At 39.3% G+C, this 24,780-nt stretch overlaps 1 protein-coding gene across 1 annotated transcript in view; it reads right to left on the bottom strand.

Annotated features, from left to right (window-relative positions):
* stk10 (serine/threonine kinase 10) overlaps nt 1–18,936 on the bottom strand; it is a 49,547-nt gene extending 30,611 nt beyond the window's left edge. The window contains exons 1-3 of the mRNA XM_017492400.3: nt 18,385–18,936; nt 8,656–8,820; nt 1,940–1,988 (exon numbers count right to left, since the gene is read on the bottom strand). Of these exons, the coding sequence (XP_017347889.1) occupies nt 1,940–1,988; nt 8,656–8,820; nt 18,385–18,531 (361 nt within the window). The 5' untranslated portion in view covers nt 18,532–18,936. The remainder of the gene's footprint in view (nt 1–1,939; nt 1,989–8,655; nt 8,821–18,384) is intronic.
* Nucleotides 18,937–24,780: the final 5,844 nt, after the last annotated feature.

Genomic DNA, 24,780 nt, shown 5'->3' with positions numbered 1-24,780 from the left:
GTAAACACATTTTTTAAGCAAAAGCTTAATACAGAAACAACGTTTTAACCCTTTCATGCACAGTGTTTATAATCGCATGTAGATCCTTTAGATTGCATGAGGTGTGAAGTTTTACTTTGTCTAAATATCACATATTAAAAAATAAATGGATTGTCTATATGTAGAAAATAATAAATAAATAAATAAACTTTCCAATGTCCAAAATTTGTCAACATTCAGTTGGAATACATTAAAATTATAGAAAATATAATATCTGAAAATACAAAATTTTTAAAAGAGTTCAGGTTCCATGATGCAAAGACAATTTGTTTTTAAAAATCTAAGGTGCTCAGTGGAGTCTGGCACAAACCGTTTTTTTTTTTTTATTATTACCTTTTTTTTGCTATTTTTTGTTTTATGCATAATTTGTTGTTATTTATAACAACAAATAGTCTAAAGCTCTACAGATGTTTATGATAAATTACAGTAATGCTCTCAAGTGATCTGGACATGATATACATCTTATAATTTCCCGAACTATATTTAAAAAGAACTTTAAATTGACTGTGTGGACACCATGTATGATAGATAGACAGAGAGATAGGTAGAGAGAGAGAGAGAGAGAGAGAGAGAGAGAGAGAGAGGTCAATAGATAGATCGATCTATAGATAGAGATAGATAGAGAGAGAGAGAGAGACAGAGATAGATAAATAGATAGATAGATAGATAGATAGATAGATAGATAGATAGATAGATAGATAGATAGATATAGAGAGAGAGAGAGAGAGAGAGAGATCGAGCAATAGATAGAAAGATCTATAGATAGTAGGGATGTCACGAGAACCGATACTTCGGTACCAACATTCTTAAAACGTGACAGTACTTGTTTTTCTGGAGTAACGTTTGAACCCATTCTAATGGAGGTACCGGGGTTGCAATTCTTCCGGACCTGATGGGGGCAGCAAATATGTGCAAGTGTTTTAGTCGGTCCACAAGTGGTGAAGAAGAACAACAACTACAAGCACATGGGAAAAACTACAGTTTAGCTCCACCGTGACTCGTTGAGAGGAAAGGTGGTGTGGAATATGGAAATACTTCGCATTCGAGGCGGATGACAATGAACATATAATTGATGCTGTGAAGCCGGTGTGCAACCGATGCTATCGTTCATTTCAAACAATGTGAGGAAACACCTGGAATTTGGCGAAGTACCTGAAAGACGGTCCCTATATTATATTTGTTTGAGGCAGCTGGCATTGTGGCCGTGAAAACAGCTAACGTTATGCTCCATGTAATGTTAGCGATAGCCAGTTATTTGTTAACGACGCTAACGCACTGCAGTGTTATAAACTACCTCCTAATGGGCCAGCATGCATCGCCATTCAGCCCGTGTCCTGTCAGCTAAATGTAGAATAATGTCACTAATAATTATTCACATGTTCATGCTTATGATAAATCGTTTTGGCCTGCCACCATATCAGTGAATTTAAACTAACGCTTGCATTCAGAGTATAAGGTGTGTGTGTGTGTGTGTGTGTGTGTGTGTGTGTGTGTGTGTATGCGCGGACGCGTTAGGAGTGCTGTACCTCCACTGTAGCCTCCACTCGTTGTCAGACAGTGTTTGATAACTAAAATCTCTCTCTCTTTTTGCCAGTATCAGCTTATATTTATTTTTTTTAAACCACACCGTGGTATCGACTTTGGTATGGAGTATCATGTACTTTTGGCGGTATCAGTACTGACTACTAGATTTTTGGTATTGTGACATCCCTAATAGAGATAGAGATATATATATATATATATATATATATAGAGAGAGAGAGAGAGAGAGAGAGAGAGAGAGAGAGATGGAGATAGATAGAGAGAGAGAGAGAGAGAGAGAGAGAGAGAGAGAGAGAGAGAGAGAGAGAGAGAGAGAGAGATAGCTAGCTAGATAGGCAGACAGACAGGGAATTCTTACCCAACATGGTGGCATCTACTGCTCCTCCAGGACAAAACTCGATCATAATCTGTATATGAGAGAGAGAGAGAGAGATCAGGAATACAACACTTCAGACAAAGTGGGACTGATTGTGTTTTATTCCTCTTATACCACAGCGATTTTACCACAGCGACAATCGTCATGCTTTTTATATGTTTATAGTTACGTTCAATGTTATATGCAATGTTATAGCAGCTATAAACCGTTCTCTCACCAGCCCTCTCTTTTTCCTATCTTAAATAAACGTCTCCTTACAAAAAAATTTTTTAAATCCGCCGTACATGTCCCTGTGAACGGGTCATGACTCAGCTTCCTTCAGCATTGCTGACACAAATGAGTCTCACATACACTCTCACACTCTCTCTCTCTCTCTCTCTCTCTCACACACACACACACACACACACACACACACACCCTTAAGACAATAGACTACCACAGAAAGATTTCCAGCATGATACAAAGAGCCAAAAATCAGCAGTTTTAGTTTCCAATAAATCTCACAGATGTATGTGTGTGTGTGTTGTTTCCAAGGTAACCATTAGATAGCTAACATAACCAACGAACAGTGCACGGAAAATGCGATCTAGCGCCCAGGTAATCATGTAGCACATTTATTAGCAATATTGTATCTTTATAAAATGATGAAGTGCTAAAGCTTCAGAGTTTATCGGACTCCGAGAAGTCTGAAGTGAATATTTTAAATCGTTCGGAGCGGAGGTGGAATTTTTAACATCAGTATGAATAAGGCCATTTAGCTTTCCGACGACTCTGAGGAAGAGAACAAACTCTCATTCTTCTCCTCCTCCATCACTCCATTCAGATAAAGGCCACTGACGCGCTGCAGGGTGACGTCTTAAAATCCTTTTACACCAAACTCACTGGGGAAAAATTCACTTTTCTATCAGATGTGTTTCTGTACGTCGTAATGTCTGTACAACACGTTTCTACAGAGTAACAAACAGGTCAGGTGACACTTCCCTTCAGCGTAACAACTATTTCTCATTTCTCATGTATTATATACAATTTAAAGCACTTTTAGTGTATGAAATGTAGAAAAACTATTGTCTCAAAGGTGAAAAAAGCAGTCAGGTTGTATATTTATTTAAAATTATTTTACAGTTGAAATAGTTCGACACAAAAAATATTTCAAGTGGTTTCCCCAAATGCAACTTAATGACTTCTCCAGTCTCAAAATAATTCATCCCTTCATTGTGAACATCTTCAGTACTTAGTAGAGCACCCTTTTGCTCTTATGATCCGCTGCAAACGAGATGCATATCTTCTGACAGCATTCCTGAGGAATCTTACCCCATTCCTCATGAGCAATGGCCTCCAGTTCAGTAATATTCTTGGGTTTGCGTGCTGCAACCGCCTTCTTCAAATCCCACCAGAGATTCTCAATGGGGTTCAAGTCAGGTGACTGAGATGGTCCGGTAGAATCTACCAGGACTTCTTCTGCAACCAAGCTTTGATGGAGTTTGAGGTATGTTTGGGATCACTGTCCTGTTGGAAGGTCCAATGATGCCCAAGCTTCAGCTTCCTCACAGACAGCATGAGGTTTTCTCCTAGGAGTTTCTGATACTTCAATGAATCCATCTTGCCTTCCACACACTGCAGGTTTCCAGTGCCAGAGGATGCAAAGCAGCCCCACAGCATCACTGAGCCACCACCATGCTCGACTGTGGACAGAGTGTTCTTTCTTCAATATTCTTCCTCCAGACATACCGCTGATCCATTGTGCCAAAAAGTTCCAGTTTTGTTTCATCGCTCCACAGAACAGAATCCCAAAACTTCTGTGGGTAATTTATATGATTTTGAGTCGACTTTTCTTGTCCTTTTGGGTCAGTAGTAATGTACGTCTGAGTTCTGGCATGGAAACCTTCTGTGTTTAGTACACGCCTTACTGTGCTCACTGAAACCTCCGTGCCTGTTGCACCAAGTCCTGCTGCAGGTCTTTTGCAGTCACTCGAGTTTTTCCACAACCTGCCTTCTCAGAAATCTGGTTGCAGACATTGTCGGCTTCCTTTTTCGGCCTCGTCCAGGTATTTCATGCATTTCCTACCCCTAGCCATTTCAGGTATTTCATAAATTATCTGCCCCTAGCCAGTTCAGGTATTTCATGTGTTCCAGCTCAAGCACAATTTGTGCAACTAATGAAGCCCTTGATTAGTTTAGCATCAGGTGTGCTTGAGACAACACCTGTTCTGCATCTTTGAGGGATTCTCTTCGGGGGGTTGAATAATTTTGAGATCGGAGAAATCATTATAAGTTGCATTTTCAATTGAATTTGGGGAAACCACGTGCAGCATTCATTGTGTTGAACTGTTTCATTTGCTTTTGTTTGATGTGTTCATCGCAAACAGCTGAAAGTCTGTAAATGTTCACAATAAACCTGATTTGCAATGGGGGTTGAATAATTCTGACTGCAACTGTATAAACTTTTCTTATACATTTGTACTTCATAATAACATCCATAAACTCTTACTTACTTAATTTTATTCTCTTTCATTTTCCTGTTTATCTTCTTTAAAAATTTGTCACACATGTAGCAAAGGAGCTACTTTATGACTATTATTTTATTTAGTTTTCCCCTCCCCCATAGCGGCTGATTCGGTCACTTCACTTTTTCCCCTCCTGCTCAGATTCGTGTAATATTCTGGATGACATGAATGCCACCACGCTGAGGTCACGCTCTTGAAGGCGGCATGACCGGTTAGATCACACATACATACACATACACACACACACACACACACACACACACACACACACACAGAAATGTTTCTTCAAGCAAAACAAAAACTGGTTGAACAGGAAGCAAGAGACAAGATAATTTGGTGAGCTGGTTTCACTCCCATCCGAGAGAGAGAGAGAGAGAGAGAGAGAGAGAGAGAGAGAGAGAGAGAGAGAGAGAGAGACTGAGACTTACTGAGTACCTGAGTACTGAATTCAACACACAAACTACTGAGATGAGAAACTCCTCATTGGGGCTGTCAACAGAACGAAGAACGAACACAGAGCTCAGGTTCTCTAGAGAACAAAAAACAAAGTCAAATCTAGGTTCTCAACAGTAAGAAGAACGAACACACAGCTCAGGTTCTCAACAGAACGAAGTAGGGCTGCACTAACGATTATTTTGATAATTGATAAATCTGTCGATTATTTCTTCAATTAAATGATTAGTTGGATTAAAAGGCCAATTTTTTTTTCTGGGGTTTTTGTAAATAGAAGGCTATGATAAAGGTATTAAATGTATGTGTCCATGCTATACATCATGCAAAGGATTTTTAAAAATATTAACATTATATTTTGAAAATAAAAACAGCTGATTGTCCACAAGCTTTAAAGCAGAAGTTAAAATCACTATATTAAAAATGCTAAAGAATAAAAATAAAAACAGAGACTAAGTGCTAAAGGTTGAATGTTCTGCAGTAACACACATTCACTCGTCTGAACACACTAACATGTTCCTTTATTCTGAAAATGTACCGCACTTCTCACATTTATATACAATTCCATGTTCTAACCCCATCACAATTGCTCTCTCATAAACACACACTTACTATAGTTTATAAATATCAATATATATAGCATCAAACTACATATTTGATCATAATGAATATTTTAGTCAGAGTTATTGTGCTTCCTTTCTACTGTGCGCTGTGTGATTGCGGCACACAGGCGTGGACTCACGCTCGTTCAGTGAAGTTAACGGAGACTCGCTCGCTGTCAGGACAAGACTATGTAAAATGGAAATACTGGTGTGAATTTCTAACATTTACAGATAAGGATATCTGTCTGTCGCATCGTCTGACATGACGAGTCATGTTAATACACGTACCAGTTTGTTTGAAGCGTTTAATATAAAAACACTCATTTTGGACGAGCTGGATCATGCACCCCCACAGAGACCACAGCCCCACCCACATGACTTCTACTGTCTCACAAGATGGAGGTTTGTGAATTCACAGGTCAAAGGTCACATAGATAAAGCAATCGCGTGTTGTTCGTAACATAAATATTGCCACCCCTGAGGACGTACCCAGGATTCTCATTCCAGTTCATTCTACACAACGAGGAGCTGAAGTTCTGTCTGTAACGTTCCTCTTTAACAGGTTTTACAATCATTTACAATTACAATAATCTCTTTACAATAAACTCTAAAATAATAGATTTTTTATATTTGTAGTAACGCAATATTTTCCAGAAAAGATGCAGGAGGGACAGAGAAGATCAGAAACTCAGCTGAGGCAGTCGTCAATACAAACAGAAATAAACATGACCATTAAGGTTATCAAAAAAAGATGTGAATTCTTATACAACCACTCAGCTGATACTGTGTGTGTGTGTGTGTGTGTGTGTGTGTGTGTCTGTTCATTCTGATTTGGCAGAGTACCACACCCACACCCAAACACACATGCTTTTTATGTCCAGCACAGGGGGTTGTTCCAGCAAACAGGTGTTTAAGGGTTGGGGGGGGGGGGTCACAGCTGTTTTATTGAAGACTGAAAACAACACAATCAGAATTTTAACCTTGACAGAAAGTAAAACTGAACCTAAAACTAAAGAAGATTTCTTTTTATTGGCTAAAATTAAATCTAAAATCTAAAATGATCAAATCCTTAATAAAAATTAAACATAAAATAAAATATATTTATGAATAAAAGTAAGCTTCACGTTATTGTGAAGACACCATTACAAACTAAAAATTAAACATTTCTGCTGTAAATAGCACAAATAAAATAAAATAAAAATTTCTAATTAGCTCGCAGTTGAATCCACTGTGTGTGTGTGTGTGTGTGTGTGTGTGTGTGTGTGTGTGTGTGTGTGTGTGTGTGTGTGTGTGTGTGTGAGAGAGAGAGAGAGAGACACTTGTTTGTCCTGACTGTTGACTCAGAAACAGTGAAGACCGAGCGCTGAAGCACAGAAAATCCATGCAATAAAATAAAAAAAATTTATAAAATGTAAAAAAGTTTGTAAGACAAAATAGATTAAACAAAACAAGTGAGAAGGAAAAACTTATTTAAATAAAATATACAAGTTACACTTAAAAAGTTCAAAAAAATATATATAAAAACCAAAATAAATTAAGTTGAAATGGAATGTGACAAGAGAGAAAGACAGAGACAGACTAGAGAGCACGAGACAGAGACAGCATGAGACAGAGAGCGAGAGCGGCACAGAGACAGCGGCACAGAGACAGCGGCACAGAGACAGCGGCACAGAGACAGCGGCACAGAGACAGCGGCACAGAGACAGCGGCACAGAGACAGCGGCACAGAGACAGCGGCACAGAGACAGCGGCACAGAGACAGCGGCACAGAGACAGCGACACAGAGAGCGAGAGCAATTTAGTTCCTTCATTTCCTCTGGAATTCCAGCAAGGCTTTATAACATGGTTTGCTCTTTAAACTCTGCGAGGAAAAGGACTGCGAGACGATTGCCTCGCCTCATATATGACCATTACAAATGTCCAGCACTTAAGAAGAGAGTAAAACCGTGAGGAGAGGTAATATTTTTGGAAATAAAATAAAAATATTTTTGTATTATATGAGAAATATTTAATTATGTACTATAACACTAGTATAATTTTCAATATATTACAACAGAAAAGAATTTATCATTTAAATAAATAAATAAACAAAAACTATAGTTTCAAGTAAAAGTAAACTTTAAATATTACAGTAGAAAAGCCCGTTTTAAGGCTGTAAGAACTAAAACCAGAAGAGAAGCTGAACTGTGTGGTGAAAGTGTTCATTAGTGGAGAGAGTTCGCTCTCGACACCGACTTCACACACTATAAGGAGAACCTTCAGAGAGACTGCAGCTATAAAAACAAACAGAGCTGTTTATATACGCGCCGTAAATCACAACACACACCAATGAAAACTCTTTGTAAAGTTATCCTTCAGTCTGAAATGTAACCTACATTTTAAGTTCATTTCTTCTTACAGATTTGATAATGAAAGTTCTGTATTTTTATTTAAGAAAAAAATATATATCGATATCAGCTGATACTCAAGGCTTCTGGAAAAAAAAGTTTTAAGAACGTTTATCAGTAGAGTCCAAAGACAAAAATATTGATAAAACCCGATACACAAGGTTTTACTGGATATCTCATGATAACAGTAGCCACGTGAGCTAACGTTAATGCTAACATTAACAACAACCAGTGAGAGGTTCAGAAACGTGAGAGTCCTGTAAGTGTTTCAGTTTGCAAATTAAATCATTTTTAAAGCTTAAAAGAAAAAAAATTATTAAATATCTTGGCTGATGCTCAAAGTTTCATACGATATAAGAGAAAAATTAATTTAAAGCTCATTAAGAAGAAACAGGTTTCTTCGATATCTGTATTTATGGAAATTAGAAAAGAATCCAAAATCTACTTCTTCACACATAATCGCACACCAAAACGATGAGAACGGCAATAATAATGTTAAAAATGCTTTAAACACCTAAATGTGTGTTTCTATAGTAACTAGTAAGAGCTCAGCTGTAAGGAGATGTATATCTAACACTTATGGAAGGAGTCTCCAGTGTTTTTTTTACAATGAGAGATGGCGGGAAGGGGGCGGAGCTTCGAGGGGGTCTCGTTATTATCCAAGAGTTTAAAATACCTATGCGACTGGGGGGGGGTAGGGCTAGGGGGAGGCGAACCATTAGCATATTTTTGACTTGTAGTCTGGCTAATCTCACCCATAGCTTTTGCTCATAGAAGAAGGCATCAAGCAGCTTGACAATGTAGTGATGGTTGCACGTAGCCAAGATGTCGATCTCTACGATGTAATCCTCCAGCTCCTCTTCGCTCTTCGTCTCGATCACTTTGGCGGCAGCCAGGATGCCCGTGTCTTTGTTCCGGGCCTGAAAAGATAAAAAAAAAAATAAAAAATCATCACATTTAACGTAATATCCGCACACTTCATGGTGTCATGGTGATGGTGACGGTTTGTCGACCCTGAAGTTAAAGAAGTGTATCTCAGCTCCTGTTTACATCACACCATGACACAAACCATCAGGATGAGTCGGGACGTGTTGGTGATGTCACTGCACACCGGTATCATGACGACGAGGACACGGAAACAACACAGCCCTCATCAACTTCCTCTAATGACTCGGAAAGATCACCTGCATGACCAGGGTGGAGTCTGGAACTAAAGGCTGAACAGTACTCTCAAAAGAAATAATAATAATAAAAGTAAATAAATTTGCACTGTGTCCTAACACTTTTCCCTTTTTTCTCTACTGCCAAAACTTTTTCCAGTTAAAAACTATTCAGCTTTAAAATGTTTTCTTTTTAATCACTGAAGCAGGTTAAGTGATTTTTGTGTGAAACAATTTAACTGTAAAGTGTAAATAAAAAGTATAAAATATAAACACAATAAAAACAAACCTCACAAATTAAAAAACTGTTAAGTTTCTTAATAAAATACAAACATTTCCAATTCCAAAACAGTTTTTTTCCAAAATCCAATTCCAATCTGTGACGTTTCTCACAAGATCAGTTATCTGATAAATTTTTTCTGATATCCGATCCACAATTTCGTTTGATTTTCTGATATCCATGATACCCGATACTGACACCGGGAATCGGATTTGTACCATTTCAACTTTAACCCTGTGTGTGTGTGATGTCACGCAACATGTTCAAGTCACTTGACCACCAACGTTCAGGTCTAAAATGTGATTAAGTTGGAGCTGCGATGGTGGGCGGAGCCTCGTTTTAAGTCATTAACATGATTTTCAAAAAAAAAATATTTTTTTTTTTAGATTTCCACAATCAATGTCCAATCTCTTGTTTTGTTACAGGATCTGAAATGTCTCATCTCTGATATCTGATCCACCTTTTTCCTTTTTTGCTGGTATTAACCCGATACTGATATCAGGTGCCCTCTCTAACCATAACCCGTTATTATAAGGATGATTATGATTATTATTATTATTATTATTATTATTATTATTAATATTAAAATATTCTCCATTACAATGAAAATTGTTGCATTAACTTTTTTATTATTATTATTAACATTAGCTAATGTTACACGTTTAGCATGAGGTGCAATAACAGCGTGTTCTTGGCGCACTGCTCCAGCTTGATAGGTTTCTTCTGAGAGTGCTGGAATAAATCTGTCACATTGACACTTTTATCCTTCAGGCTCTTCAGGTCTGTTCCTCTTCTCAAATCTTAACCAGAACCATAGGACCTTCTGGACGAATTTCAGCATACAGAGAGAAATCTAAACACACTTAAACGGGAAAACATAATCCTAATCCCAACGTCATGAGCATCGTCAGGCGTCAGTTTTTTCTGGTTCACTGTAACTAGTAACGAATTTACACCATGACACGATGTACTTTTTATACGTGTCAATAAAGAGATTGTGTCTTTTGCTGAAGCAACAAACGGTGAAGAGGATCTCCAAGACACGCCTACTCCGTTTCACACCACGCCTGTCGAGTTCAGCACACACAAAAAAAAGAAAAAAGAAAAACAGATGTATGAGGAAGAGGGCTGATAGCGCTCCTCCAGAGTGTGTTACTCCACCATGTGATGCTGCACGTGCAGCAGTTCGAGAAGATACGAAGGATGAAGGGCAGCGTCGATGACTTGGCCGAATTTCATCCGGTCCATCGCTGCTTTATGGAAAAACCCGTATCGCCGTAGAGACGGAACAAAAAGTGTCAATGCTACAACAGCTCTGTATTTAAACACAATAGAACCACACTATCGCAAAATGTTTCTATGAAGGATGAGGGACGCTATTGATGACAACAACCAAGAGGACAGTGTCACGCTCTGGACATTAAAGAAGGCCGACTTGGAAGAAGAGATCGTCTGCATTAAAATGGAAACACTTAGCGTCTCCTTTAAATTCTCGACTTTAATACACAAGTTTAAACGGATTCTGAGAGACTCGAGATTTTCTCGTTGTGCTCCAGATGACAATGACGACAGTCAAGACGACGGTCACGACCTCTACTCTCATCAGTCCTGAGTTTAATCTCGTTCACGGAAGCTTATTTTTGCAAACAAACTTGTCATCCCTTCTCATCTCTCATCTTTGAATCTCTTCCTTATGCTCCGAGACACGAGGGAGAAGTCCAAGAAAAGGAAATAAGCTTTTTTTAAAAAAAAGGGATAAGAAGCAGATGTTTGTGTCTGACTAAAAAGTCCGCTCACTTGCAGGTGTATGAAACAGAAGGTGGCGTACTTCACCTCATCGCCAGGGTACAGACAATAATGCTTAAAGTTCACTTGGTGTGATAGATGTAGGACTAAATCTGTTTTTACTATAAATAATTACTATTTAATAATTAGAGAAACCCTAAATGGATGCAGGTGATTTGATGAAATTTAATTGGGAATAATTTTTTATTTAATATATAGAATTATTATATACAGTTATCATGATTGGGGATTTTTTTTTTTTTTTCCATTTTCAGTTTTAAATAAATTGAACCTGAATATCGTTTATCGTAGAAACATCTTTGAGGAAGCGGATGTTTTTTTTTTTGCTAGAAATAAAATCTTGAGAATCAGGAACTCACTTCCTGAAAGTCTCAGTGATCGCTCCTCTGTTTCTGAAGAAACACACGGGATGTGTGAACTTTCTGGAGGACAGAAACCCATCATTTGCACCCCGAGTCCATGTGAAAATCATAAAGCCGTGTGTGAATGTTACACCCTCCGGTTACTTACTGACGCTGAAGAAAGTGGGAGGAAGTGAAGGTTGTGAAATTCGCCCCCTTGTGAAGCTCGTTTCCGTTCGCACTGAGCTGGGAGAGGTCCTTTTACTTTCTCGCACAGCTCGTTTGAGCAATTTTAAAGTTTCGATATTACAGAGAAAAATAGCTTAATCAGTGTTTAACAGGAAGAGAAACTATACACCCTGTGAAGCTCCGCGTGTTGAAGAGCAAAAAAAACCCAATTGCACTTAAAAGGTGAGAGAAATAAATGTTCAAAACATATCAATAAAAACAAAACACGAAGATAAAAGTAAATTCGTCTCCTTATGAAGTTATAAAAGTGCTTTTTTCAGACACATCACATGCGGCATATTACACTTATTGATGATGTGCACTATTAAATAGCTCAAATATTTTTTGTAGTATAATATTAATTTTTTATTTATTATTACCCAACCAAAAACAATATTAATTTTGATTTTTAAAAATTATCATTATCCAATATTTTGTAATAATTATGAATTATTGAGTTAAAACCAAACAATACTAACGTGCAACCCCAACGAGTACAGAATAATATATTATTTAAAAACTGAACGTTTCAGCAGGTTCTTTTTTCTTTTTAATCGGCATGGCTCGAAGTCACAGACGAGCGTCAGACTAAACAGCGGATCCGAAGGGAAAACATCTGCGCAAAAACACAGAAGCCTCTCCCTGTGTTAAATAAGGAAAAAGGAAAGAAAAAGAAAACAGGAAGCACTCCTAGATCAAACCTGAGACACAGATAACACACTGCTGAGGAACAAGGTCAAGTCTGCGTTTAATACAGCAGAGTAAATTAATAATAAAAGTTATTTCACTCACACACACACCATAGTGACCTTGTTTCCCAGAAGAAAAAAAAGAATAAGAAAAAGAAGAGAAAAATGTGTCTCCTGAAATTTTTCTGGGCTTTTTTCAGGTCCTTTGTGGAGCTGAGGTGTAAATTTAGCTGAAACCTGGCAACCCTGGTTCATGAAATCATGTTTTGGTGTTTTAGTGTTACTGTCAGTTTATTATTTTGTATTTCTTTTCTGTCTGGTTAATATTATAATACAAGTCATAAATCTGGACAACGAACTTTAGTCACAGATGAACAAACGTGCCACGTTTTCTTAATTCTCGGCTATAACTACTGTAGCAGGGTTTATCTGCTTCCCCTGAGAGCTGACAAACTTCCTGTATGGTAGACAATCTACAACCACAACACGCTAACGTCATTACGCTGACTACACACTGATCAACACCACAGATAACACATCACGTTGTGGATTCTGCTCCTTCACTGAAGAGCAAAAAGAATACATCGTGTGAAGAGCTAGCAATAAAAACAATAGCTAGTTATCAAGCCAATTTAACTAAACGTCGGGCAGTGCGTGTAAACTTAAATGACACGTTTAAGTCATGAAGTGAAGCTGAATACACAGCAGAGTAGTCCTGTAAGACATTTAAATGACCTTAATGACATTTTTTTGTATTTTAAACTAAATGGTGTTTCTAAGGGCAATGTGTAATTTTGTAAATTTGTTCAATTTGCGTACGAGACTCGATGAAGTGCTTTTTGCAACAACAAAAAAACAAAAACAAACAGCATCACACTGTGCAGAATTTGGATATACTTTTGTAAAAATGACTTTTTACAGCAGGGAAGGGTTACAGCTGCGGCTTCTGCTGAGGTGAGTGCGTTTTAACAAAGCCCCGCCTACTTCCTACATGAACTATGCCCACTTGGGGAGGCTCCACCCATCTGCGATTATACTTTTGGTCAGAATAAAATCAGCTTAGTTAATTGGTTAAAACACTAAAGAGAAATGAATGTAAAAAAAGAGAAGATGACGTAAACAGCATTAGCTTCATCATACCTTAAATATTTAATCGTTTTAGGTGTTTTAACTCTCGTATTCACCAGCAAAAATGTAAACATACTGTTATATTTGAATTAGTTTTTTTAGTAGTAGAAGTTGTAATTTCATGTTACGCAAAAGACTACAGTAATGTTTTTATACTTTATAGAAAAATGTTAAATGATGAAAATCACGGACGTTAAACACAACTTTTGTACATTTGAAGAAAGTTTGCTGTTTTTAAAGAAGGAGATGGATGCGGTTGAGCGCCGCAGTTTCAGCTCTTCAGCTCTCACACCCACAGCGTCAATTCCTTATCAACCTCAACCAACACGGCTGAGGAGCAGCGATTAACCCTGCGCTTCTGTCACCAACATGGGATTTCACCCGCTACAGCCGACTGTACTGTCCTTTTAACAGTTTACTCACACACACACACGTGCACGCGCACACACACGTGCACGCGCACACACAATACAGCTGAAACAATAATCAATTATGAAAATCGTTGTCAACAAATCTCATTACAGATTAGTTGGTCGGCACGGTTCACATTTACTCCCTACGTTTCTTCTGTTCCAAAAACACACTTCGGAGAGTAAATACTAAAGTTGTGACCCAAATGACATACAGTACACTTACATTATGCACTGTGTACTCTACTGTCTAGTGTGTGCATTTTATAAAAGGTAATGTCTTCTCAAATGAAACACTAGCGTTTTTTCACAAACCGGAAGCATCAGCCGCTCGCTAGTGAACGGCGCATGATGTCATACGCACGTAATGCGTATGAGCCTAGCTTTAACCTAATACCCAGAGTCACTAACAGTGACTACGTTTACATAGACAGCAGTAATCTAATTATTGACCTTACTCTGAGTAAGATAATATTGTGATTAAGGTGTTAACATGAGTCGCTTTTAGAATATTGCTTTCATGTTCCTGTTTTACATGTTATAGAACATAGATCGAATCAGACCGCGCATTATTGAATCAGACCGCGTATTATCGAATAGGACCCGTTTCCAAGCCAACAGAAGGCAGTTCTGTTTATTGTGAACTAACTAAAACTTCAACATGCCTAGCTAGTTAGCTAACACGTCTAATTTATACAAACCTGGGTAAAATCTACATCATGGAACTAGCTAACTAACTAACGCTAGATATCCTTCTCAAGCTCTTACTGAGGAATTTCCTGTAATATACACATTTAGCTAGCTAACTTTACTCAGGTAAAAATAAATAAATAAATAAAAAAAACGGTGGTGACACGTGATTGATTGGTCAATTATATTTGCGTTTTTAATAATGAAAACTATCTTTTAGGCTCAAAATAAAATGGTTGTATTGCTGTTATGAAATTAGTGCTACTGAACAGACTCCTCCATTATGTGTTTGCTCGACTATACAGTTACTACTGTGTGCTGAAGTCTCATAACTGAACCCACACACACACACGCACGCAATGAACCCACACACACGCAGGTAATGAACCCACACACTCACGCGCGCACTGAACCCACACACTCACGCGCGCACTGAACCCACGCACGCGTACGCACTGAAGCCGCGTGCGCTGAACCCACACACGCGCGCGCGCTGAACCCGCACGCGCTGAACCCACACGCGCGCGTGCGTGCGCGCTGAACCCGCACGCACTGAACCCGCACGCACTGAACCCGCACGCACTGAACCCGCACGCACTGAACCCGCACGCACTGAACCCGCACGCACACATGCACGCACTGAACCCATACGCGCTGAACCCACATGGACGCACTCACTGAACCTACACGCATGCGCACACACCCCGCGCGCACTGATCCCCACGCGCGCGCATTGATCCCCACGCGCGCGCACTGATCCCCACACGCGCGCACTGAATCCACGCACAGAACCTACGCGCGCTCGCGCTGAACCCGCGCGCGCACGCGCTGAACCCACGCGCACACATGCACGCACTGAACCCACGCGCACACATGCACGCACTGAACCCACATGCACTGAACCCACATGGACGCACTCACTGAACCTACACGCATGCACACACCCCCCACACACGGAACCCACACACGCGCGCGCACTGAACACCACGCGCACGCACTGAATCCACGCACAGAACCTACGCGCGCACGCACTGAACCCGCGCGCACGCACACTGTGGGTTTAAGGGTTTTTAAAAGGTAAGTTTAACAGTATTAAGTGAAGACGGTCACACTGAGCTGTGTGATTAGTACCCTACTGAACCCACACGCTGAACGTCTTCCTCCTTAACGATGATTCAGGAATCCCAACACAGCACAGGAAGTTCAGAGATTATCATCCCATTCATGAAAACTCACCCCAGGTTTTCAGGAATGTTTAGCAGTAATTACAGTCAGGTCCATACAGGTCTGAGAGGACCAGCAGGAAACGCTTTCTAAACATGTACGCAAAATCCGCCCATCATCCCATTCCTGATACCGAGCCGAGCCCAGAGGCGGGAATAAACCCGAGTAACAGTACTTACTTACCTTGCTCAAGTACTCTTTAGTAAGACTTGCACTTTACTCAGATAAACCAAACCTCCACAAGACTTTTCTATTTTTTTTCCCCTGTGAGACTGGGTCAGACGAAAACCTTAAAAGTGCGACATAATTTAGCATCCGGAAGAATTATTTTTCTAGAGGAATCTGGAAATTTTTTTACTTTAGCATGGCTGTGTGTTGAAGTGAAAAAAAATTAGAAATAAAAAATCAATTTGAAAATATAAAGTTTTTATTTGACTCACCCTCATTTATTTTCTTAGAACGAAGTTGGGAAGTTGCTTTATTTATCGCACCATACAGGATGAGGCGTCTAATCTGCTACATGAAAATGAATCAGCAAATTCTGAATCAGTGCAACAGAAGTGTAACCTTTTACATTTTGTAACTTAATTAGTTAGATTTTAGCTAGTGATTTAGAAAGTAAATTAGCTAGATAGTTACATTTGGTAAGTTAGGGTTGGGCTAGTTAGGGTTTGTGATTTGGATAGTTACATTAGCTAAGTAGTAAATGATGGTAAATTAGCTAGTTAAATTAAAGAGGTAGTGAAAATCATCTTTGTAGTTAAATGTTAACGTCTCCTAGCATTCCGTCCCAAAGGTTAATTAAACATTAGTTAAGCAGAAAGACGAATTACTGGAATGTCCGTGTTAGCGGAACATTCACGCAGCTTTGGTGCAGGATAAACTCATGGTCGGTTAAAAATATTTTGTGGAAGCAAGCGTTACCTCCACAGTCATCACAACACTAACGTGTTAAATCTCCACAGCGTGGGTCTTATTTTAAGAACCTCGTTTTAAAACCGACCCTTTTCATTTGTTGTGCATTTCTAATTCTGTAATAATAATGTTTAGAAGAAAAAAAATGTTTTTTGTTTCCACTAAATCATAGTAAACCATCTTCTGATTTCACACCCTCTATGATGTGTAAGGATTTAAAGAAAATATAAAATAATCGTGTCACGACACGCTTCACCTCCGCTCCTCCACCCAAGCAGAAAACGCCGAGTCAGCTCACGCTCCAGCCGAACTGTGATCCTGACTAGCGACCAGCTAGCATGGCAACTAGCATTCTGTTCTGTAGCATTACTCATTTCCCGATCTACATGTTCAGGTGTCCCCAGAAATACGTCACATTCAAGGGAGGGAAATGTGTCCCAAATACTGTATGTTATATTTAATGACCTGGTGTTGATTCTGTGTCCAAACTGCTCTCAGGTTTATCAGGTCCAACTACTGGTAATGGGCGAGTCAGCTGCCTCGCTCACCCCCACCCGTCTAACTAGATTAAAAGAAAATAATAATAATAAATTCTGACCCAAACTCATTTTTTCCATTCTGCTGCACTGATTACCTGGACACGCCCTTCCCTAACAGCAGAGATCCTGTTACCATTATTATCCAATAACAGCAAGTCCCGAGTGTTTTATTCCGCTTACACTACAGCAAGCTGCCAACCATTTCAACTTTCTTCAATTAATAGACACATCATAATTTTTATCCGTTTATAGTTACGTTTATTGTAATTTATCTTTTTAGTTCCTGTTCTTACTCAAGTTATGGCAGCTATAAACAGTCGTTCCCTCACCTCACTTTCACGTTCTCCTCTGAAGTTAATACGACATAAAACAAACAAAACAAAAAAACGCAGCTTGTCATGTTACCAAGAAACCACAAAGAAGCGTAAACTCCTCCGTCCTGAAGACGTCATTAAACGTAAAAAAAAGTTACCGCTATACCTCTGCCACGTCTTCTATAAACGTTACATGAACATCCCCTTAATGCCGTACAAGTCCCTGTAAATGAGCTGTTACTATAGAAACAATAACGTATTAATATACTACCGTCAGAGCTGCTGTTATAGAAAATTAATCAACACCACCTCGCTATTCACAATCAGAAACAGGTGCCCAAGAATACAGGAGTGTCTAATAAAGTGTAAGGTTTAAAATCCCCAATAACACTTCAGCAGCTGGTCTATTATCTTATTTATTTTAGCAATGGTTTGACTTTCCTTGGTTATTAAAGTAAGCGTTAAATAACAAAAGCCTATTAAAGACAAAGCTTAATCGCCAGTTTTGAACATATGGTATGTTCGTATTGGAAATATCGCGAGATATCTAACGTATCGTGAAATGCAAATCTCGCGATTTGATATTCTTGTCCAAACCGCACACATTACTTAGATCACCACATTGCGATCATATTTTGTGTGACAGGCTTTATGACAACACTAATGTAGTTGGACTGGTTTGGACGGTGTGTGAGGAGGGGTAAAAACTCTCCTCATCTTTTAATACAAATAACTGAGCTTGATTTTAAACTAAACTTACCTTATAAACTTTCCCGAAAGCTCCATCGCCCAGCTCTCCTACAATCTCCCACACCTCATTCGGGTTCACGTTCCGATGGACGTGTTCGTACTGCTTCAATTTCCTCTTGTCAGTCGGAAGACGAAAAATTTTGCCGAACAACGACATGTTGAATTTTGTTAGAGGGGAGAATAACCCCAACAATTTACGCGTTTAAAGACGAGAGACCAGCTATTTTTTTGCCAGTGCGTGTTTGTGCGCGCGCGTATATTGTGAGGGAAAAAATTCTCCTCACAGAATTATTATTATTATTATTATTATTATTATTTTTACAAAATCACAAAACTCGCGTTATCCGATATTCCACTGTGTGACAGCAAACCTCATCTTCGCCGATGAAGTTTAAAAAACAGTTCTAAAAACGTGGCGTCAGATAACGAAAACTATTATAATTAAACACGGCGCTATTCGAGAGAAACGAGCTAAAATGCTGAAGAAGTCATCCTGACAAGCACGCGACCGTCCAGTAACTTTTCGTGCCCACCTGTAAAAGGACTGAAGCTCACGCTGTTGAACCCTCCACAACTCTGGTAGGCGGCCCCGCCCATTCTCTCCAAGTCACGCCCCCTAGTTTGTACGAAGCGCCAAGCGTTAGCATGGGATTTGTAGTTTTATTCACGTTTTTTAAAAAGAGCGTCACACGTTTGTTTTTAAATATATCCAACTATTTTAACAATTTGTCTGTATATTTTTTCTTTCATTTTTTGATAAACCTTACACATGCAGAACTCAAAACCAGCTACACACTGCACATCATATACAACACTTCTCCTGGATTTATTGGATCAAAGTTGGCATTTTTTATATTTTAATTGATTAATGATTAGATCAGGTAATGAACGTCCTATGAGAAACATAACAGTGTGACTTAAACTGAGTAACCATGGTTAGAACTTGGGTTCTTCGATGGGTTCTTTGTATAATAACGGGTTCTTAGCTTGCTGAAAGGGTTCTAGATTGAAACTGATTCTACTTTTAAACAGAAAAAAAAAGTTTTTACGGTTGTGATTTCCATCCCTGTAATAAAAGATGTTGTTGTTGTTGTTTTTAAAAGGCCTCCCGGACTTCAACTTCACAGACCAGCTTTGAGAACTATGGTTGTCGTAGAAAGACTACTGAAGAACCCTTGAATGTTCTAGATTTGCACTTGTGTTTAATAACTAAATATTAACTATATAAAAAATAATAGTTGGTAATATCTCCACCATCATCACTTCATTAATAAAATGCCAATAATATTACAGATCCGAGGGATATATGTTTACATCATGAACCTCTGAGGATCCTTGAACAGGAACCTATTTTGAAAACCTCCGTTCTACAACCACTTTGTGAAAAATAATTCAGGATGTTTTACACCTCTGGATGTTTATGGAAGGTTCCAGACTCTTTCAAAAAACAAATTCTCATTTCCAGTTATTTGAAATGATTATTTTTCATTTAGAGATCATCAATCATTTAAACGGTTCGTGTTTGGTGAGAATTAAGTAAACCTTAACTTCCTATTAAAATCAGGAATAAACTAAATTTAAAAACTCAAACGAAACTTTATGAATTTGTGATGAATGTATTGGTGCTGGAGAACACCTTGCACAATATCGCCACCTTGTGGTCATCAGACGTAAGCGGGGGACTAACAATTTTTCTGAAATATTTTTGAAATATTTATAGATATTTCAAAATATATAAATATATATGGACTCTTAGAAATAAAATGTAAGTATGTAAGTAAGAGAAAATAAGTAGAACTATCTTTTTAGATAAACGTGTATGCCAGAACTCCTACCAAACAGCACCTATTAGTGGAGAGGAGAGAGTGATGTAGCCAGTTCAGAGATGGAGATTATTAGTGAAGGGCCAGTGGGGGGATTTGGGTAGGACACTGGGTAATACCCCTACTCTTTACCATAAGTGTCCTGGGATTTTTAATGACCACAGAGAGTCAGGACCTCGGTTTAACATTTCATCCAAAAGACATTGATGTTTTTACAGCATAGTGTCCCCGTCACCATACTGGGGCATTAGACCCCACACAGACCACAGGGTGAGCACCCCCTGCTGACCTCACTAATACCACTTCCAGCAGCAACCTTACTTTTCCCCAGTAGGTCTTCTATCCAGGTACTGGCCAGGCTCAATCTTGCTTATCTTCAGTGGGACACCAGGCAAGAACTGCAGGGAGATATGGCTCTAGCGCATCAGCATAACTACAGTTCCTCAGGATATGATTATGTAATCAGTAGAACTTCAGTGATGTGTTGAGCTTTACACATTCCTCACATCTCACATCATGCCACGTCATGATGTCACATCTGAATTTAATTTAGTTTATCTCAGCACTTCCAAAAGCGGCTCCATTTGCCAACAAAAACCTCAAAAATCGCCTCCGAGATCCAAAACTAACAGATGATGCATTCTCTGAGGTGATATCCATTTCTAAACAAACATCACTAAGACTGAGAGGAATGCAGCATTCAACAAAAGAAGGAATGTGTGTGTGTGTGTGTAATCTCTCTTAACCTCTTACACAAAAATAACATACACTTCACATAAGATTTTCATAACAATAATTCTACGTGATCATGTGAAGGTCCAGTTCACCATGTCATGCCCTATAATGGGCACGTGTGAACTCCAATAAATGCACGTCACATCGTATGAACAATATATAATCACGTGAAAATTAAATCACGTGGTCTATGTGTGGAAAATTAACATGTAGAGCTCCACAACTTCTTAAACCTCCACCTCCTCCTTCACCCTCCTCCTGATTGCTGATGACTTTGATGAGAAGATGAGAAGCAAAATCTGCCAATCCTTCATTATACCTGGTCTACTCCACTTCCTACAACATCACGATCACGCTTCCGTTCTTCTTTCATTGTCACGTTTTTCTCTTCTTTCCACAGAATCGATCCTGCAGGTTATCTTGTCCAGCACTCCAGCCACCTTCCCGCTGTATCATCTCACAAGACCTTCTCTCCTTCATCTCTTCCAAAGACATTCCACTGGTGTTCCAAAAGGCTAAGAGCTTGGTCCTCTTTTGTTCTCCCTCTATACTCAGTGTCATATCTTAAAATTGGTTTTCATACCACTGATATGCTGAACCTCTCCTTTCCTCCCTCAGACACTCATATTTCTGCTCAGATCTCAGCATGTTTGACAGACATCTCATCATGGATGTCTGAGCTGCTCTGCTGTACATCCCTGGTCCTGTATCTCCATGTAAAGATCTTGCCACTGCAAGCAACCTCCAGGTAGTTCTGGTCAACCAACCGTCCTTCTCGCCTCACAATGATAAACTGACTCGCTCATGCAGGTTTCTCCTTTACAACATCAGAAGGATTCGTCCATTTCTATCCACACAGGCTGTTCAGGTGCTTTTTTTTTGTTCCTTATCATTTCAAGACCGGACTACCGCATGTCGCTCCTGGCAGGTCTACCTCTACGCTCCACACCAGCCCATTGCTACTCTCTCTTCATGGACTTCCTGTAGCTTCTGCATGAGATTTAAAACACTGATGCTCACCCATAAAGCCAAAAACAGACCAGCGACTACCTACCTTAAAGCATTTATTACACCCCACACTGCACCACGCTCCGTTCAGTTGGACCCACCATCTCTCAAAATACAAGGAAGCATCAAGGATCTTCTCTGTCCTAGTAAATGATCTTCCCCTGGTTGTAGACCAGTGGTCACCAACCCTGTTCCTGGAGATCTATCTTCCTGACTTTTGCACCAACCATAACTGTGCCCACCTAACCATCTAATCCTTGCCTTAAGAAGTTCTTTATCAACTAAAACAGGTGTGTGAGACTTTGTTTGGAGATGGAACTTGCAGGAAGGTAGATCTCAACAAAGAAGGTTGGTGACCACTGCTGTAGACTAAAGACCTAGCTCTTCACTAAGCACTCGAATTAGCACAGAATTGATGTATTATTAAAAAAGACACCCCCAACCTCCCTACTCACCTCCCCAACAGGGTTTTCAGACTGATGGTACTCCTGAATCAAGTGAAGTGTCTGAAACCCACATGCATGATTCATGTGATCATTCACATGTGAAGTTCAGGTGACTTTTCTGTAAAGCTAAGTCAGTTTTCCTTCCCCAGCATGTGTTGAAATGAACCACAGTGTGTGTATTTATGTGGAGGATCATCACTAGATGGCACTGAACACTCACAGGTTCCTGATGTCTGAAATACAAAAACATCTCTGCAGACCATTAGGCAGGGGAATTTAAAACTTGTAGTTTAAGACTCTCTCAAGGAAAAGTAAAGCTTGGCAGAAGGAAATATTCCAGCAGACAAGGACATGAAGAAACAAAATACTTGAGGAACCTGTACGTGAAAAGAATAGAAACTAGCGCTGGTTTGTATGAGTGCTGGAACAAAAGGTCAAATTTATCTAAAAAGGGACCGAACTAAAAAAAAAAACTAAGAAGAGCTCTTCAAGGTTTATTTAGATAGTTACAACAAATAAACAAAAACCTTTAAGAGTTAACTAAGATATTACACCTCCCCACACACACCCACGCACACTCAAAGTCCACCCCTCCTAAATCCTGTATTAAACTCCATGACCATGTATACCACTGCAACCTGTGTAGATTATAATAGTTTAACGTTTTAACAAAGTAGGGGCAAAACCATGCAGTTCTCCTAAACACTGACATCAGGGCCATCCTGGTTCCAGAGCCTATCTCAGAAACACTGGACATGATGCCTACTGTATTTGGGAGGTGGGAGGAAACTGGAGAACCCAGAAGAACCCAACAAAGACATGGGGAGAACATGTGCAGAGACTTAGCTCGGACTCAGAATAAATACATGGTTTCAGAGAGGTACAGTGGGTCGCGTAGTCATCTCACTGCTCAAGGGTTCCTGATTTGCTCCTGAGCTCGGGTTACTGTCTGTGCAGAGTTTCTAATGTTTGTTCTCCCCATGTCCATGTGGGTTTCCTCAGGGTTCTCTGGTTTCATCTAAAAAAAATTTTTTAAAAACATGCCGCTAGTTGGATTAGCGACTAAATTGCTCTCTAGGTGTGACTAAGTGTGTGAGTGTGTGTAGTGATGTACTGGAATCCCATTCAGAGTGTAATCCCACCTCACACTCAGTGTTCCTGGGATAGTCTTCGGATCCACCGTCACCCTGAGCCGGATACCCACTCCTCGCTTAATGCACGCACACACACACACACACACACGTGACATTGACGATAGACACATACTTGTGGCAAGAAGCCTCTAATGAGAAAATACTGTACTGTATATACGCAGAAGTCATTTATTCAACACAATTACTAGACTGTTAAACCGAAAATATTTTCTATAGACTGCTATAGACGGCGAGAGCACAAACAAAAGCAGCGTCAGGAGCAATTTCGAAAAAGTAAGCTGTTTGCAAACGCAGGTAAAGCCGGAAAAGAGCTGTGTGAGCACGACGCATCTAATCTGATTGAGTAAGCAGCAGTTGCCAAGTCTCTAATGGCGATCTGGCTTGAAGATTAAGGTTCTGCATCTGAACGATGATCTCGCTCATGTAAGATGGATGAATTCTGGAGGGGATTCGTTCCAGAGCCGTCGGCTGTAAGCAAATTTTCCACCAGGCAGTTTCTATGACCTTCAAGCCATGCAATTTAGAAATGCGCCCTTACAGTACAAGCGTATGTTTTGTGAAAGCAGTGATCTCTCAGTGTACAATTCATGCCGTAGTGAGCAAACAGTAAAAACTTAAGCTAATATCATTCCTCTGTACAGTGGAATATAGTCTAAAATGTCTATGCATATAGTTTATATACATATATAGTGAAAATACATAAAGTTTTAGGGAAGTACCATCTAGAGCTCATTCTTACAATGTGGCATGCAATCAGTTGTGTGTAAAAGTTTGTGCACCCTTAAGACCAAACAGTCCAGACAGAAGAAAGTCATTTATTTCAACATGACAGTTTTACTACGTTCCACAGACATTCTTTCATAATCAAAATGTAACAAAAACGGTCAAATGTTGTGCATAAGATATTTATGCACTCTTCTAGCTGAATAAATACGTAAACAAATACATTAGACCCTCTCAGTTATAATATTCCAGTTGAAAATAATGTCCATGTCCCTGTTAATAAGCGAACATCCCAGTTTAGTTACATTCTTAAACAGGATGAGCAAATTCCCATGTTGAATTAAAAATTAAGTGTTAAATAAAGACCCACAGAATTGAATTAACTTCTGCAGTTTTGAATTAAGTCTTAGAGCGTAAATTAAATGCATCAGGGTCCCTCGAGTTTTCCTTTTTATGTGGGGAAGCTCTCTCTCTCTCTCTCTCTCTCTCTCTCTCGCTCGCTCTCTCTCTCTCTCTC

Source organism: Ictalurus punctatus, chromosome 18, assembly GCF_001660625.3.
Source record: "Ictalurus punctatus breed USDA103 chromosome 18, Coco_2.0, whole genome shotgun sequence".
Taxonomy (NCBI): Eukaryota; Metazoa; Chordata; class Actinopteri; order Siluriformes; family Ictaluridae; genus Ictalurus; species Ictalurus punctatus.
Note: the sequence above shows the minus strand (reverse complement) of the source record. Positions and strands in the feature narration are given on the sequence as shown.